General features: G+C 41.0%; 1 protein-coding gene across 1 annotated transcript in view; it reads left to right on the top strand.

Moving 5' to 3' along the window:
* LOC135106083 (uncharacterized) overlaps nt 1-16,652 on the top strand; it is a 54,508-nt gene that overhangs the window by 17,432 nt on the left and 20,424 nt on the right. Inside the window, exons 4-5 of the mRNA XM_064014922.1 lie at nt 5,047-5,257; nt 11,338-11,463. Of these exons, the coding sequence (XP_063870992.1) occupies nt 5,047-5,257; nt 11,338-11,463 (337 nt within the window). The remainder of the gene's footprint in view (nt 1-5,046; nt 5,258-11,337; nt 11,464-16,652) is intronic.

Below are 16,652 nucleotides of genomic sequence, written 5' to 3'. Positions count from 1 at the left end.
AGCAATGCATGAGAATGAAGGTGAGGAGGAGGAGGAGAAGGATTAAGTTGGCCAGGAGTAGAAGGGCACGTGGAGAAGGAGGAGTACGAAGAAGGAAAAGGAGGAGGAGAAGGCAAGAAGAAGAAGAAGAAGAAGAAGAAGAAGAAGAAGAAGAAGAAGAAGATGGTGGTGATGATGATGATGATGATGATGGTGCGGTAACTGAATCCAGCGAGTTGTAAACATATCAACGACAAAACCTTAGCCACTTCCACTGCGTCTAACAACAAAATAGTGTGCATGCCAGTGACCTCCGTCCACTCGGCAATGAGATCTGCTCGTCGCGTCAGTCCTGGTCTCTGCCACCCCAGTCACGTGACGGTGACGCGCGGATGCAACCACTTCAAGACTTCCAATTTGTTACTCAGCATTCGTGCATTTAAATAACAGGCATTGATATCATTCAATTACGAGGTCGCCTTGGAGCTGTTGATGTCGTCCCCTACTATTTTCTTGCTTTCATTTTGTCCTTTAGGTCGCCCATGACTCTACAAAATTATCTTAAGACACACGTAATTCAACTTGATTCAGATGTAACCCGTTGACTTGATAGATAACGACTTAGGAGGAGGAGGAGGAGGAGAAGTCGACGCTCTTGTTGGAAAAGGAGCAAGAGAAGGAGCATGAGAAAGAGGAGGAGTAGAACAAGGAGAACGCGAGTAAGTAGAAGCTCCACTATGCACATTCCCTCCCTCCCCTTTGTCCAGCTTCAATATATAAGCACAAAACTCATGGCTAAAACTCCCCGAAAGGTAAAGTTTTCAGTGAATTGTCTTGCTTCTTAGGGAATCAGCTACTTGGGCCTCTCTCGCATTCCTGTGCATTGTTAGCTTGTTTGTCTGTCCGTCTCTCTGTTTGTGTGCGTGTTTGCTCACCTCTCTGTTTCTAAGGGGCATGTAGTATATGACCTGTACCTGTATCTATTTGTCTTCCCTTTGTGTTATTCCCTCCCTTTCTACCTGGTCTGTTGGCTAATCCGTTTGTTTTCTATTTTTTTGCTCTCTCTCTCTCTCTCTCTCTCTCTCTCTCTCTCTCTCTCTCTCTCTCTCTCTCTCTCTCTCTCTCTCTCTCTCTCTCTCTCGTCAGTTGTAGGTCGTGTCTTGGTATGAAATGTATCGAAGATTTTTTTTCTCTCTCTTTTTAAGTTCTTAGTTCATTTAAAACATTTCAGCATTTATTGTTTCCGTTATGTGTCTCTTTTCCTCACTTTCTTGGTTTTCATTTATTTTATTGTATTCTTTATTTATTCATTTATTTATTTTTTTATTTTTTTGTAATTTTAGCACTGTTTTGTCAGCATATTACTTGCTTTACCCCTCCATCTTGAAATCGTCGTTCTTTTTTCCTACTTTTCTGAATCTTTCTCCCATATTACATTAATTTTTCAAACATTATTCTTTGTATATTATTCTTTGCATGGGCTTTTTCTGTCTCACTGTCTTCTTCAAACCATCTATTTTCTTCATGATAGGTATTTGATCATTCAGTTATTTCTTAGTGTTATTCTTTGTGTTTCTCTTCGTTTTATCTTCCTATGTTTGAGTAATTTTGTTTTTCTCCTTTCCTGCTATTTCTTATAAATTCAATACACACGTCGCTCAATTATTCCAGTCTTTAAATTGTTCGTATTCCCTGTTTACCTCCCACAGTGAATGGTAATAAATGTCTGTCAATCTCAATACAAATGCCTCAATATCTCCTGCGTCTATTCTCCAATAGCCCTGTGTGTTCCTGTTATGTCTGCTTCAAAGTGTTCTCTTCCTGGTGCTCTTGCGTCACTGCATCGAGAGAACTTCCTTTACCGATTTATACGTTTCAAGCTTTTCTTTTTTTCCTTGTAACCTTTGTAATTGTGTTTCTCTTTTCTGTATTTGTCTACATGTCAATCTCTATGTGTACATTTTCTGTCAGTTATTTTTCTTTATGCTCAACTTAATCTATATATTCTATCAGTCCTCTGTCGGTCTTGACTTTAGTTTGGCTGTCTGTTTATATGTCTATTTGTCTAATATTCCTGCATTTCTCATTTTTTTTGTCTGTCACTGTCTGTCTGTCTGTCTGTGTGTCTATTCGTCTGGTTATGTCTGTCTGTCTGTCTGTTTTGTTCCTCTCTCTGCTTAATTGTTTGTCAGTCAGTCTTTCTCCCGGTGTCTATCCCTGTTTGTTTACCTATCTATTTCTCATTTGTTAGTTAAGTCAGTTAATCTCTCTCTCTCTCTCTCTCTCTCTCTCTCTCTCTCTCTCTCTCTCTCTCTCTCTCTCTCTCTCTCTCTCTCTCTCTCTCTCTCTCTCTCTCTCTCTCTCTCTCTCTCTCTCGACCTAAAGCTGCATTGGGACAACCTGCAACTTTCGCGTGTCCCAAAAAGACTTAAATCTCTCTTCATTTCTTTCCCTTTTCGTTCTTGGAATTTTCACGAGATAGTCTACTTTCTCCACTGCCACTTTAACTTTTCTTGTGTTTTTCCTTTCACTTTCCCTATTTTCTTTGTATTTTTTTATTTATTTTTTTGCTTACCTCATTTTGATATATATATATATATATATATATATATATATATATATATATATATATATATATATATATATATATATATATATATATATATATATATATATATATATATCTTTGATTACCGGTGTTTTTATTTTCTTCGTTATTTTTTTCTTTGAAGTTATTATTTTTTTCCGTTTACTTCTGTCCAGTGTGATAGAAGTGTTGCTTTTACTTGTTTCTTTTTATATGTTTTAGTCTTCTTTTCAGTGCATCTATGAATTCACCTTTTTTAATTATTTATTTTCATGTATTTTTACCTTCCTTTCATTTTTTTTTTCAACATGTTCTCTTCTTTTCACTTCCTGCTTTCATGACTCCTCCAATTTCTTTACAACAGAATACTATATTTTTGTCACTTTACTCAATATTCTTCATTTACTTTTCTTTCCTTATCTTTCTGCACGTCATTCTTTCATTTCATTTCATCTAATCAGTTTTTTTTTTTTCCTGACCTCTTATTTCATTATCATAATCTCCCCCTCCTCCTCTGGTCTTCGTCTTCTTGTTTCTTAATGAAGTATCTTATTTCCTCACTTTCACCAGAATATTCTCAAATTAATATACTCCCAGCTGAATCCATTACATAATCTCTCTCTCTCTCTCTCTCTCTCTCTCTCTCTCTCTCTCTCTCTCTCTCTCTCTCTCTCTCTCTCTCTCTCTCTCTCAATACCGTTTAACTACAAAGAGAAGCAACAGCACCAATCTCCTACACAGAAAAAAACGAGTTTAAGAACAAAACAATTCAAGCAAAAAGAAAAGAAAATACAACACTTTTATACCTCTCATGCATTTTCCTTCCCTCCCTCAACACCTTAAGGGCTTGTGGGAGACGCTCAGAAATGGAGGAGGAGAGAAAGAAGGCAAAAAAGAGGAGGCCACGAATACGGAGAATCACACGGGAGCAGATACACCAGTTGCCCATTATCGTATTCCCCATTTTCTGTTGGCTATAAATCGAACTCTGGGACAATGCAGGCAGGCGGCGATGCAAGGGAGGAGGAAACTAAACTAAAAACTAGGGATAGAAAACGAAGTCACGGATATTGCTGTGTACTGTACTGTAGAGGTTTTATTCTCGTTTCTCTTCTGGCGGGTGTTTCTCCTCGCGCCGCCTATGCCAAGGGTGGGAAAGTAACAAAACAGGAAATTAAACAAGAAAGCAAGGAAGGGAAGCCGTAACAAAAGTGGGATGGACGAGTATTCTTACAATGAAAGGAAAAAATTTGTACGGGAAATATAAGAAAGTAAAGAATAAAAAAAGTTAGGGAGAACGGTAAAGTAATTGAAATAGAGTAGGATGGAGGATCTGATCAGAAAAAAAGTAAAGGGGAAATAAACAAATAAGGAAAACTGTAACAAAGATGTGATGGAAGCTCAAGATTCTAAAAAAAAAAGTTATCAAAAAAAAAAGGAAACAAAGAAGCTAATTAGGGAAAACATTAATAGGGATGAAACAGACTAATGTAATTAAACGAAGCATCTAACTGGAAAGGAAAAAAATAAAATCACAGGTATAGAAAAAGATAAGCCGGAACACCTGAGTAAAATGTGAGGCTGGAGATATCAACCTTATCTATTGTATTGTAATTAAGAAAGATTTACATAGAATGAATGACACTGGAGGCGGTATTTAACAACATTATCGTACTTACTAACTATATATCCAAAGCATTAATTTACCTCTTTCACAGGTCACGTACTGCCCAGTCAGACAATTGCTTTGAAACTTTATCACGTACTACTGTAACTACCTGCAGTTTAGTATTTTTCTCAGCAACGTGGAGAGACAAGTAGGTGTGGCAGTGTTAGTAAAGTTATAACACACACACACACACACACACACACACACACACACACACACACACACACACACACACACACACACACACACACACACACACACACACACACAGGGATGAAGGCACACGAGAGTAGCTCAGGCCCTGTGTACTGAAATTATGTAAACAAACTAGCTAAACTAAGTAAATACACAGACAGCATCGCACGACACAACACCACGCCCTACGCACCCAAACCCACGCTCCCTCACCACCTCAATTACTCTTACAACAACACCCCATATCACCCCAGTTATCCCACCCCATCCGCACCACCTCAGTCACCCCCATCTCATCCTACATCACCCCAATTATCGCTAGCACAACACCTCACCCTAATTATCCCCTACAACATCACCCAACAACCCTCCAAGTACCCTTACCACAACACCCCACCTCACCTCATCACCCCACTACCCCAAATTCTCCCCATTTCGCACCAACACCAACACCTGACAACACCACAATTATTCCCTTCCGCAACACCCACAACCACAAAATCACCCTAAATAACCCCCTACAACACCCTACAGACATTCCACAGCCACACTCCAGTCACTCCCTTCATCACCTTCCTCACCCACCACCTCACTCTCTTTCTCTCCCCCACCTCAGGTGTCGTGGATCAGGCAGGACAACCTTCACATCCTGACGGTGGACAAGTACAAGTACAGCACGGACCAGCGGGTATCCGTGGTGTTCAACGAGCCCAACCTGGAGTGGGTGCTGAGGATCAAGAGTGTTACGCCGGCAGACGCGGGGACGTATGAGTGTCAGGTGTCCACCAAGCCGATCCTGAGCTTCGTCGTCAACATGAAGGTCGTGGGTGAGTGTCCAGTGTCCAGCGGGAATAGGGAGTGAGGGATGGGGAGAAAGACGATAAGGAAATAAAGAGAGAAGGGAAGAGTGAAGGAAGGAAGAACACAAGAGGGAAGAGGAGAAAAGGAAGAAAGGTTCTACAAGAGATGGGAGAAAAAAAGGAAGTGAAGGAATGAGTGAGCCCAGCGGAAATAAGGAGTGAGGGATGGGGGGAAAGACGAGAAGGAAAAAATGAAGAGAAGAAGGAAAGAAGGCAAGTAGGGAAGAAGAGAAAACGGAAAACAATTCTGACAGAAAGAAAAGGAAGGAAAAAAGGAAGAAAGTGAAGGAATGGAAGGGTGTTCAGCGTGAAGGGGCAGTGAGAAAGACGGAAGCAGAAGACAAATTCAAATTCAGATTAATTTATTTTTCTGCTGTATCATGAGAACATCGCAAAAAAAAAATGAAATTGCAAAAATAAATAACTTACAAAAGAAATATGTTGGAATGGAAGAAGTGGTAGAGGTGAGGAGAGAGAGAGAGAGAGAGAGAGAGAGAGAGAGAGAGAGAGAGAGAGAGAGAGAGAGAGAGAGAGAGAGAGAGAGAGAGAGAGAGAGAGAGAGAGAGAGAGAGAGAGAGAGAGAGAGAGAGAGAGAGAGAGAGAGAGAGAGAGAGAGAGAGAGAGAGAGAGAGAGAGAGAAAGAGAGAGGGAGAGAGAGAGAGAGAAAGAAAAGGGAAGAAAATACGAAAGGTAGGGAAAGGTAAAAATGGGCAAGAGAAGGGAGAGGAAGAGAGGGAAAGAAGAAAGAGGAGGAAAGAGAAAAGAACGAACGAAAAAAAAGGAGATAAGGAGGAAAGAAGATTGGAAGGAAGGAAAGGGATGGAAGAAAGGGAAAATAAGTGAAGAAAAAACAACAATCAGAAGGAGAGAGAGAGAGAGAGAGAGAGAGAGAGAGAGAGAGAGAGAGAGAGAGAGAGAGAGAGAGAGAGAGAGAGGAGAGGAGAGGAGAGGAGAGGAGAGGAGAGGAGAGGAGAGGAGAGGAGAGGAGAGGAGGAGGAGAAGAAGGGAAGACGGGAAAAAATAAGAAGAGAAGAGGAAGAAAAGTTTTCTATGGAAAGGAAAAGAAACGAAAAGAAAGAAGGAAAATGGAAGAAAATAAAGAGATTAATTTATTCGAAGGAGGAAAAGAAAAGGAGAGAGGGGAAGGAGAGGAGAGGGAAAAAGGGACGAAACAAAAGAAGGATAAGAAGAGGATGTTCTATTGACAGAAAGAGGAACCAAGAGAAAGAAGTAAAAGGAAGTAAGTTAAGGAATGAAAACATATGAAAGAAAAGAAAAAAATAGAGAGCAAGGAGGGAGGAGTGAGGGAAAAACTAAGGGGAAGAGGAAAGAAATAAAGAAGGGAAAAGAAGAAAGGGGAAAAAATCTATAGATAGGAAGAAGAATGAAGAGAAAGAAGGAAACAAGAGAAAGTGAAACAATAAAACCATATATGGTAAAAAACGAAAGGAGAATGAAAAGAGTGAGGAGGAGGGAATAGAGAGCAAAAAGTCAAAAAAAAAAATGCGAAAGGAAACAGGGAAAAGAAGGAAATTTCTTTTGAAGGGATGAAGAGGAACGAAGAAAAGAAAGAAAAAAGTGAAGGAATGAAAAGCTTTGAAGAAAGAAAAGGAAGGAGGATCGAAAAAAGGGAAGAAGAGGAGAGAAAACATAAAAGGAATATTTATGGAGAGAAAGAGGAACGAAGACAAAGAAGGAATGAGAAGACACGAGGGAAGAAACGAAAGGCAAAGGATAGAAAAAAAGGGAGATTACATAAAAAAAAACACCAGGAAAATATTTAGTTTATTAATGAGGGTATAAGTCAACCAACCACCTTCTACTACTACTACTACTACTACTGCTACTACTACTACTACTACTACTACTACTTCGATACTCGCAAATAAAGCAAGGATCTCCCCAGACAAACAGTGACAACAAGGTTGGGAGGAGAGGAAAGATTTCCGAAAGGAAATAAAAAATACGAAAGGAAAGGAGAAGAAAGACAAGAAAGAAGAAGGAAGTAAGTGACGCAAGGAAAGAAGGAAGGAGGGTAGGGCTAGAAGAAAACAAGGGTAAAGAGATGGAAGTGGGAAGTGAGAAATGAGACAAGAAATGGAGGTTAAAAGGAGAGGAGAAAGAGGCCACGAGAGAGAGAGAGAGAGAGAGAGAGAGAGAGAGAGAGAGAGAGAGAGAGAGAGAGAGAGAGAGAGAGAGAGAGCGTGTGTGTGTGTGGTTGAGAGCGGTGAGAAATAAAAGAAAAACGAGAATTTTGGAATAGGGGAAAAGGTAAATGAAGTTAGAAGGGTAAGAAAAAAAAAGAGAAGAAAGTTGAAGGGAAAAGTCGAAGCGTAGTATGAGAGAGAGAGAGAGAGAGAGAGAGAGAGAGAGAGAGAGAGAGAGAGAGAGAGAGAGAGAGAGAGAGAGAGAGAGAGAGAGAGAGAGAGAGAGAGAGAGAGAGAGAGAGAGAGAGAGAAAGCTAGACACACTACATACATGGAAGGGAAGGAAAAGGAAATGGAGCACAAAGAAAGATACATAGCAAAGCTGGAAGTGACAGAGAGAGAAAAAATAGAAAAACGAAAAGAAAATGTATATAAAACTAAAGGAAACGAGAGAGACAGAGACAGAGAGAGAGAGAGAGAGAGAGAGAGAGAGAGAGAGAGAGAGAGAGAGAGAGAGAGAGAGAGAGAGAGAGAGAGAGAGAGAGAGCAAGGGAAGAGTGGACAGCAAGAAGGAAAAAAAACGTATATATTTGAGTTTGAGTAGGGGGGAATACAGAGAAGTGAGGAAAGAAAAAAGAAAACCTGTAGAGGAAAGAGAGAGAGAGAGAGAGAGAGAGAGAGAGAGAGAGAGAGAGAGAGAGAGAGAGAGAGAGAGAGAGAGAGAGAGAGAGAGAGAGAGAGAGAGAGAGAGAAAGTTGGGCGGACTCTGAAGGGGAAGGGCGAGGTTGCAGAGACAAGATGGGAGTGGTTTGGAGAGAGATTGTAAAAAGAAATGTATCTGAGGAATGGAGAAGGGGAAGAGAATGGAAAAGCAGGAATGGAAGGAAAAGGAGGAGGAGGAACAGGAAAAGGAAGTGTAGTAAGGGAAGGCGGAAGAAGAGAAAGGACAGGGAAAGGGAATGTAGGAGGTGTTGGAGGAAGAGATCGGGAACAAGGAGGAATAAAAATGAAAAGTAATCTTGAAGGGCAAAAGTATAAAGGAGAAGAGGGAGAAGGGAAAGCAGAGAGTATGAAGGAGGAGGAGAAGGAGGAGGAGGAGGAGGAGTTAACAAGAAAGACAAAAGAAAGAAGGATTGAAAAAGGAAGTTGAAAGAGAAGAAAGAGAGGAGGAAGTAAAGATTAGAAACGAAGATGAAAGATACAAGCAAGAAAAAGAAAGACTGGAATTAAAAAGGAAAAAAGACTAAGCTAAAAAAATAAAACCGAAGTGAAACAGATAAAAGAAAGATGATGAAGGGAGGAATATATTAACGATAAATGTAAGGGATTGATTACAAAGGAAAAGAATTACTTGTGCTGATTGAAATAAGGAAAAGATCAATACTATTGAAAAAATAGAAAAGAAAGAGTAACAAAGAGAGAGAGAGAGATAAGGAGACGTAGAAAAGAACACAGTGGAAAAAATGAGAGAAAGATAAAGGAAGAATTCATATGAAGAGGAAGGTAAAAACTCCCTTTTGTTCGGAAGTACTCTCTCTCTCTCTCTCTCTCTCTCTCTCTCTCTCTCTCTCTCTCTCTCTCTCTCTCTCTCTCTCTCTCTCTCTCTCTCGGTAAGGGCGTGATAGCACACTGTTTGCGGCAAGAGATGGAACACAGATCTGGACATATGCTATATACATACAATCTTTCTATCTTTCATGTAGATTCCTTTGATGTTTACCTAAGCATAGCATTTTAATCTTATGTTTATTCTACGAGGGTAATAGCAGGCGGAGTGGAGGGAAAGAAGTGCCTCGTTGGTTACATAAAGCTCCCAGGAGAAATGTAAGGAAAAAAGAGAAGATATACACGTTTGGAAATATCTGTAAATGTATTTTCTACACTATTTCGCACGATCTCCAGTCTTCTTCCGTGTCTGATGATTTTCTACCTCCTCCTCCTCCTCTTCCTCCTCCTCCACACGCTGGCTCTTCCTTTCTCTTTTCCTTTTTCCCTCTCCTCCTCTTCATCCAATCTACCTGTCTCTTTTACGTGTTCCCGGAATTCCCAAATGCGCACGGCAGCCATCATGTTTGACTCGCCTGAAAATATATAAACCCGCTGCCAAGTTTGTGGACGTGGTTATCAGTAATTATAAGTATTTTTGAAAAGTTGGGTGCTTGGTAATGACATCCAATTTTTGGCTCTGGAAAATGTGTCTGGAGGGGGAGACGTGGGGGGGAGATGAAGAGAGAGAGAGAGAGAGAGAGAGAGAGAGAGAGAGAGAGCGAGAGAGAGAGAGAGAGAGAGAGAGAGAGAGAGAGAGAGAGAGAGAGAGAGAGAGAGAGCACGTCAATAAACAGAGTACTCTCTCTCTTTCACAAGATAAACCCACAATAACTTCCTTTCTGTCTTCCTGTTTGCTTGTCTATTTTGGTCTCTCTCTCTCTCTCTCTCTCTCTCTCTCTCTCTCTCTCTCTCTCTCTCTCTCTCTCTCTCTCTCTCTCTCTCTCTCTCACGCGTTGTAAATCCCTTGACAAAATAATTCCCATGAACATTCGCCCGCCACCAACAAAGCATAATCTTCAACCACAAAAAGACCAAACCCACTCACTCCTTGTCTTGCTTAATCCGTCAAGTATTCCCCTGTACTGAACTTTTCGGGGCACACCACTGCACGAAAATACCGAGGATATAATGCGGTACAAAAAAGTTAAGAAGAAAAATAAGGTAAATGCTACGTGTTGCTGAAGATTATGAAGTTAGTGTTGGGAGCGGAAAGGTGTAACGTGTGTGTGTGTGTGTGTGTGTGTGTATAAATGTGAGAGAAAGTTTTTAATATTGCTACACGTTGTAAAATATTCTTTGTTATTTCGAAAGAGAGGAGCAAGAGCGAGAGCGAGAGAGAGAGAGAGAGAGAGAGAGAGAGAGAGAGAGAGAGAGAGAGAGAGAGAGAGAGAGAGAGAGAGCAAATAACACATCGACAAACAGGAATGGGAAAGAATATTCATATGAAATGTCTTTACGCGCTGCAGAAATCTTGTTACCCTCCGCGCGAACCCAAAGCAACAAAAAAGAGAAGAAAAAAAAAAGAAAACCTCGGACCTAAACTGTAGGGAACAAAGACAAGTAAATTCCCCATCTTCATCCTTTCCCAGAACACAAACCCTTACAACTCAAATCAAAATGGTCAATTACCTCCCCACTTTCTTCACCCTTCAGCACCTTTAGGTAAGAGAGAGACTGATCAAGGGGCACGGGAGACGCCCTTCAACGCCCTTCATACACTGAGAGAGGCGTCCTATACCTCTTGAAGTGAAGGACAAAGGCTTTATGGGTATGCACACAAAGATAAGTTTGATCACCCATCTGACTAACCCTCTCTCCCTCTTTTCCTCTCTCCCCTTCAATCGTTCATCCCATCCCTTGTAGCTGGTGTCTCTTCATCCTTTGCTCTCCCTCCAGTCTTCCGCCCTGTCATCCATCCTCCCTCACAGCCAGCAGCAGCACCAGCAGCACCACCAGCACCAGCACGGACAGGAATATAGAACGAGAAAGACGAGTTAGATTTTACCATACTGGAAATTGGAATACCATGCTTGTGAAGTCTCTAAAGTTTGCCTCTCTCTCTCTCTCTCTCTCTCTCTCTCTCTCTCTCTCTCTCTCTCTCTCTCTCTCTCTCTCTCTCTCTCTGGCATTGATGTAAAACAAGAGCTGGGTATACGTAAGGCACGTCAGGAAGCAAGGAAAAGCAAGTCTCCATCACTTTGTCAGTTTGTTAAAAATACGAGCTAATTTTCTGGAAACTCGTACGAAAAGTGAAACAAAGTATGAAAAAAAAATTGCGAAGAGTTCCCGTCATTTTTTCCTTCTGGCTGAACAGCTGACACCTTTTTCCTTCACTTTTGGATGTGCTGCCAGACAAATTACCCACGCCCACGGCTACGCCAACGCCCACGACCACGCCAGCCGCACCCCAGGAAGTGATGGAGGAGCAGGAAGGGAAGGAGGAGGATGATACAGCACAGAAGCCTCAGAACACCTCAGGTGACGCATGCGCAGAATGAGGCGTCTGGAGTGACGCCTCGCCGCAACCACCACCACTACCACCACTACCACCACCACTACCACTAAATAATGTCAACGACTCCACCATCTTTTTTTTATTTTTTATTTATTTATTTTATTTATTTTTTCTTTTTTTGTAATCATGTTAAAAATAATTCAAGTGTTTCCCAGTATCTCATCAGCCGTATGACCAGCAATCCAGTACACAATACACTACTGTACAATTAATAACTTTACCGATATTAATTAATTTCTAAACAATACTAATTTCCGCTAGGACAATGATGACAAAACATTTAATTAGAGTGGAGAGCGAGGCAGCGGCGGCGGTGGCGACAACCGATATTTTCCACGCGGCAAAGACTTACATAAACGCAAACAGTTAATTGAACAACCATGAAGCGAATATCCTCCTAGTGTTGTGAAACACTTCTGCACCTCATCTCCACTACATGCAAAAGGCTGTAGTTGAGGTAACACGAGTTTTAAGTTTTTTTTTTTTTTTTAAGTTTTAGTGACAGATTAGCAAGATTTCTACATTATTAAAACCCGACTAATCATTTCTGGGACCTTTGAAAACATTCTTGTTGAGAGAGCAAAGCGTTTCTGAATACGGGCCACGGACACATCCGAACAGCAGTGCCAAAGTCCTCAAAAGACGCTGTCTCCATCTAAGTCCATCACCTCCCGCGAGCAGAGTCTTCAAGGCGAGGTACTGACAAAACTCCGCGAGAGTGACACATTTACTACCGCCACATCTCTTTCTCCGCCTGACACCTTTTTTCACACACACTAAATCGTTTCTTAGCAGCTTGCGGACCCCACGGACCCTACGTAAGGAGGCTGACAGGATAACGGTTCCTAAGAACTCTAAGTCGTTTCTCCCTGAAGTTCATCAGAGTGAGTGAGAGAGAGAATAAAGAGCCACATGTGCGGAGGAGAAATTGCTGGAATAATACGGGTGCCGTCAATCTCTCGTGATTGACGAGATTCTTGAGACTCAGAAGGGTTGTTGTAATGTATATTTATGAGATATGTACGTTAGGTGTGATAATTTTTTTTTCTTTTTTTTTTTTTGTCGTTGAATTTTCAGTCTGTGTAATGTAATATTCGTGAATCATACAGCAAAGAAAACACAAAAGGAAGATAAAAGAAAAATAGAAACAAAACGTTTGATCTGACTGTTATTTGTGCTGAGCTACACTCACTTAAAGTAAAAGGCTTTGTAAGACGCTACAACTCGAACGCAGACTTCTTTTCATTATTTGTATATTGATTTTAACGTGGCAACCTCCCACATCTTTATATTTACATGACGCGACGTTGTATGCCAGGTAGACTGTTACAGGACACCTTAATATCACGACGACCTGCAGGTAACGCATACGACACGTAGGTGGAGGCGGCTGACGAGTAATTCAAGCAACGTAACAAAAAATAATGATTACCGAGCAGACATTACCGCTGGAAGGACCGTATAAACACACCGCGGGGAAAAGATTACTGACAATAATGAAGTAATCTAATACGTACCCTAAGCGCTTCATCCTTGCTGTCATATCAAGTCAACGAGCGAGAAATTATGATCTCGGTGGAAGCAGTGAAGCACATTTATTGCAAAGCTGATGTTTCCACACGACAGCTAGATTACGGGGCGTTAATACATCACTACATTCACTGTGCTCGTGTCGGCCCTCGCTTACAAACACCCTCATGTGAGAGATGGAAAGCTTACACCGATAACTCTCACTGAAAAAGGAAAACGAAAACAAAAACACAAGGATTCCATTGGTGTTGTCTGGTTTAAGTCACTTTAAATCGCTTATGTCGTTAAAGCATTTACTGCATACGTAAAAGCTTTAGAAAATTTAGATAATCAATTACGTATCCCGTTGTTATTCTGTGAAGGCGAATGATTAAAAAAAAATAATAAAAAAGTCCTTTCACTACTTGACCAAATAAATGCCTGGAATTGGATGCCGCAGAAACGCTAAAAGAAGTCAACCAGTAACTTTTGTTTATTCTATTCATCTGAGTCTGCGAATATTTTTAAAACTTTGAAATATTCGAGGAAAATTAGCCAAACCTTCATTTGTATATTGAGTAAAATCGCGTCTTTTATTACCTTTTCATTCCTAAAAAGTCAAGTGTTCTTTTTATGACTCCTTATCCTACACACACACACACACACACACACACACACACACACACACACACACACACACACCCGTCACCCATCATCTTCATTTAATCCCCCAATCACTTCGAAACAGGAGACAGGTATACCAATTTGATCAGCACATAATCAACACCACCCGTGAGTAGCTGCAGGTGGTAATAACATTAGTAACCCTCCAATGAAGACCTCACAGCAGGCGACATACATCCATGGGAAATCTGGAGTCGTGGAGTTACAAATGAACGACTTTCGGTGGTTAATTGTGGTGGAGAAGTGAGCTGAGGCGAGGCGTGCCAGAAAGTCTAATTTTGCATGCGTTTGAACTCCTAACCTTAGCTAACATCCGTGAACTCCGACTGCGATTGCTCTCTACTAACCCCGAACGCTTCCTGTAAAGAGTCGTCTGCCGGCCAAAGGAAGCAAAGGGTGTTCCGTGTTGCGTGTGTGTGGCGTGCAGTGCCTGGGTGCTGAGGTTGGAGTGTTTGCCGAGCACTAACATGTATTCAATGATAAAGTTTCGCTGATTGATTCCTTGGTGAACGTGCTTCTTTTTAATTAATCTTTATGTGTGTGTAGATTTAGTTGATGCTTTTATGTTTAGTCTGACCTCTTATTCCGTATTCCCAGTTTTACGTTTACTGTCTGTAGTGAATATATACAAGTCTTGCTTTTATAGAACAGAAAATTATTAATGTCAAGTATCAACATACATTTTTTCCTTCCACTGGCAGATCATATGTTACAAAAAACCAAGTCGAGTCACGGCCAAGAACAAATTGCTTCCCCAGACATACACAATACACTGCACCATTACAGGATCAACTAATTAGATCGGATTAAATTAAATGTATATTTTGCGACACACTCAATTACCCTCCCTAATTCTACACGATTAAGCATTCAAATGAGTAATGATTTTTAATGTTCAATTTCATCACAGCTCGAGGACCACATTTTACAGCCCACAGAGGCGTATAATTAAGACGCACCTGTTTTCCTTATTTTACCTGTACATGTAGGAGAGCTAGGTGAGGTGGCGGGGGGAGGGGGACGGGGAAGGTGCTTGAGTAGTGGGAGGAGGAGGTGAAGGTAAGAATGAGAAAGATGGAAGGAGAAAACAAAAAAGACGTTAGAATATTAGGAGAGGTAGAGATGAGAAAATAAAAAGAAAAACAGGAGAAAACAGGAGAGACAGGGGAAGGTAAAAATAGGCAAGAGAAAGATGGAAGGAAAAGACAAGAAAGACGTTGCAATAGAAGAAGGGGTAGGGATAAAGAAAGAGAATGGAAGAATGAAAAAAATACGTAGAAAAGTCGGTAAGAGGTAAAGATGTACAAGAAGAAGACACGTGGAAGAAGAAAAAAAAATACGATGGAACACAAAGAAAGGCAGAAATAAGGAAGTAGGAAGAAGAAAAGAAAAAGAAAACAGGAAAGGCTTAAACGCTGAATGCTTGAATGGAAACGGGGCACGTGAAGATATGGGGAAGAAGACTGGAATTAAGAGGACAGGAAAGGACTGGAAATGAGTTAATGGGATGGTAGGACAGGAGGTGAAGGCGTTTGGTGGGGGAGTGAGGTAGCTGAAGAGGGATGGAATTAGAAGATAGGAAAGCCCTGAGAGTTATCCATCAAGTCGACAAGGGACAAATGAGGTACTCCGGGAAGAGACTCCTGCTGGGGGGAGGGGGAAGAAAATTGTGTGGAAGTGTGAAGGAGCAGGTACTCGTGGTGAATGGTGGAGGATTATAGATGTCGGGAAGGAGTGATGATAATATGAAAAGGGTCGTAATAATGTTCCATAAAAAAAAAAAAAAAAGATGCACTATATGGAGTTAACACGATTAATGATGAACACATACAAAATAAAAAGTGTAATAACAGAACAAAAATAAGCACTGGCGAAGAATAATACGGACAAAAAAAATATTATGAATGTAGTGAATACAGACAAAACGAGATAGGGAAATAGAATCAAAATAAGCATTGGAGAAGAATAATACAACAAAAATATACAAACAAAGTAAACAGAGTCCATGAAGAAAACGATAAATAAAACAAAGAAAATATAATAGATGAAGAATATTATACACCAACAAGTAAACTAAACTAAAATAATAAGACAGAATACGCGAAAATTGAGTAATAACGTATTTGGATCAAGATGAGATAACAGCATAAAACTTCTCTCCAGGTCAGGCAGGAAGATATTCTCCGTGGAGGTGAAGAAACTGACTATATATATAATAAGACCTGAGCCCCAGAGGAGGAGCGGATTGCGTATGTATCAAAGTCCAGGAAGGAAGATGAGCAGAGGGAGAAGAGCAAGAAACAGAGGCTGTGCATATATTAAAGTGTGTGTGTGTGTGTGTGTGTGTGTGTGTGAGAGAGAGAGAGAGAGAGAGAGAGAGAGAGAGAGAGAGAGAGAGAGAGAGAGAGAGAGAGAGAGAGAGAGAGAGAGAGAGAGAGAGAGAGAGAGAGAGAGAGAGAGAGAGAGAGAGAGAGAGAGAGAGAGAGAGAGAGAGAGAGAGAGAGACTGAGGAAGTAGGAGGGGGAAAATGAAGCCAGCCAGACTGACCATGTACAAAACAAAATAAGAAAGACCTAAGTAAAAAAAAAAGGAAGTAATAATAGAAATTTAATTATTAAAGGAAGTAAGAAAACGGAAAAAAGGGAAAAAAAAAAATTTACTCAGATGCATGAAGGTGTGAGAAAGAGAGAGTGATAAGATGATAATGAGGAGGAGGAAGGGGAAGGGGAAGAGCAATAAGAGGAGGGGGAGGAGAGGAGCAACACCACTTAGTAGAACATTTCACTGTTTTCCTCTCACCTACTCCCCTTTCCCTCCCCTCCATCTACTCTTACCCATCCACCCAGCCCGTCTCCTTCCCTCCCTCTCCACCTACTCTCTGAGCCCCAAACACAAATACTGCCGCACCAGGTCCCGTCCAATTAGTGGAATCCTGTCGGTGTTGGCGGTGGAGCGTCCC

The sequence above is a fragment of the Scylla paramamosain genome, chromosome 12 (assembly GCF_035594125.1).
Source record: "Scylla paramamosain isolate STU-SP2022 chromosome 12, ASM3559412v1, whole genome shotgun sequence".
NCBI lineage: Eukaryota > Metazoa > Arthropoda > Malacostraca > Decapoda > Portunidae > Scylla > Scylla paramamosain.
This window is presented reverse-complemented; position numbering and strand designations above follow the sequence as displayed.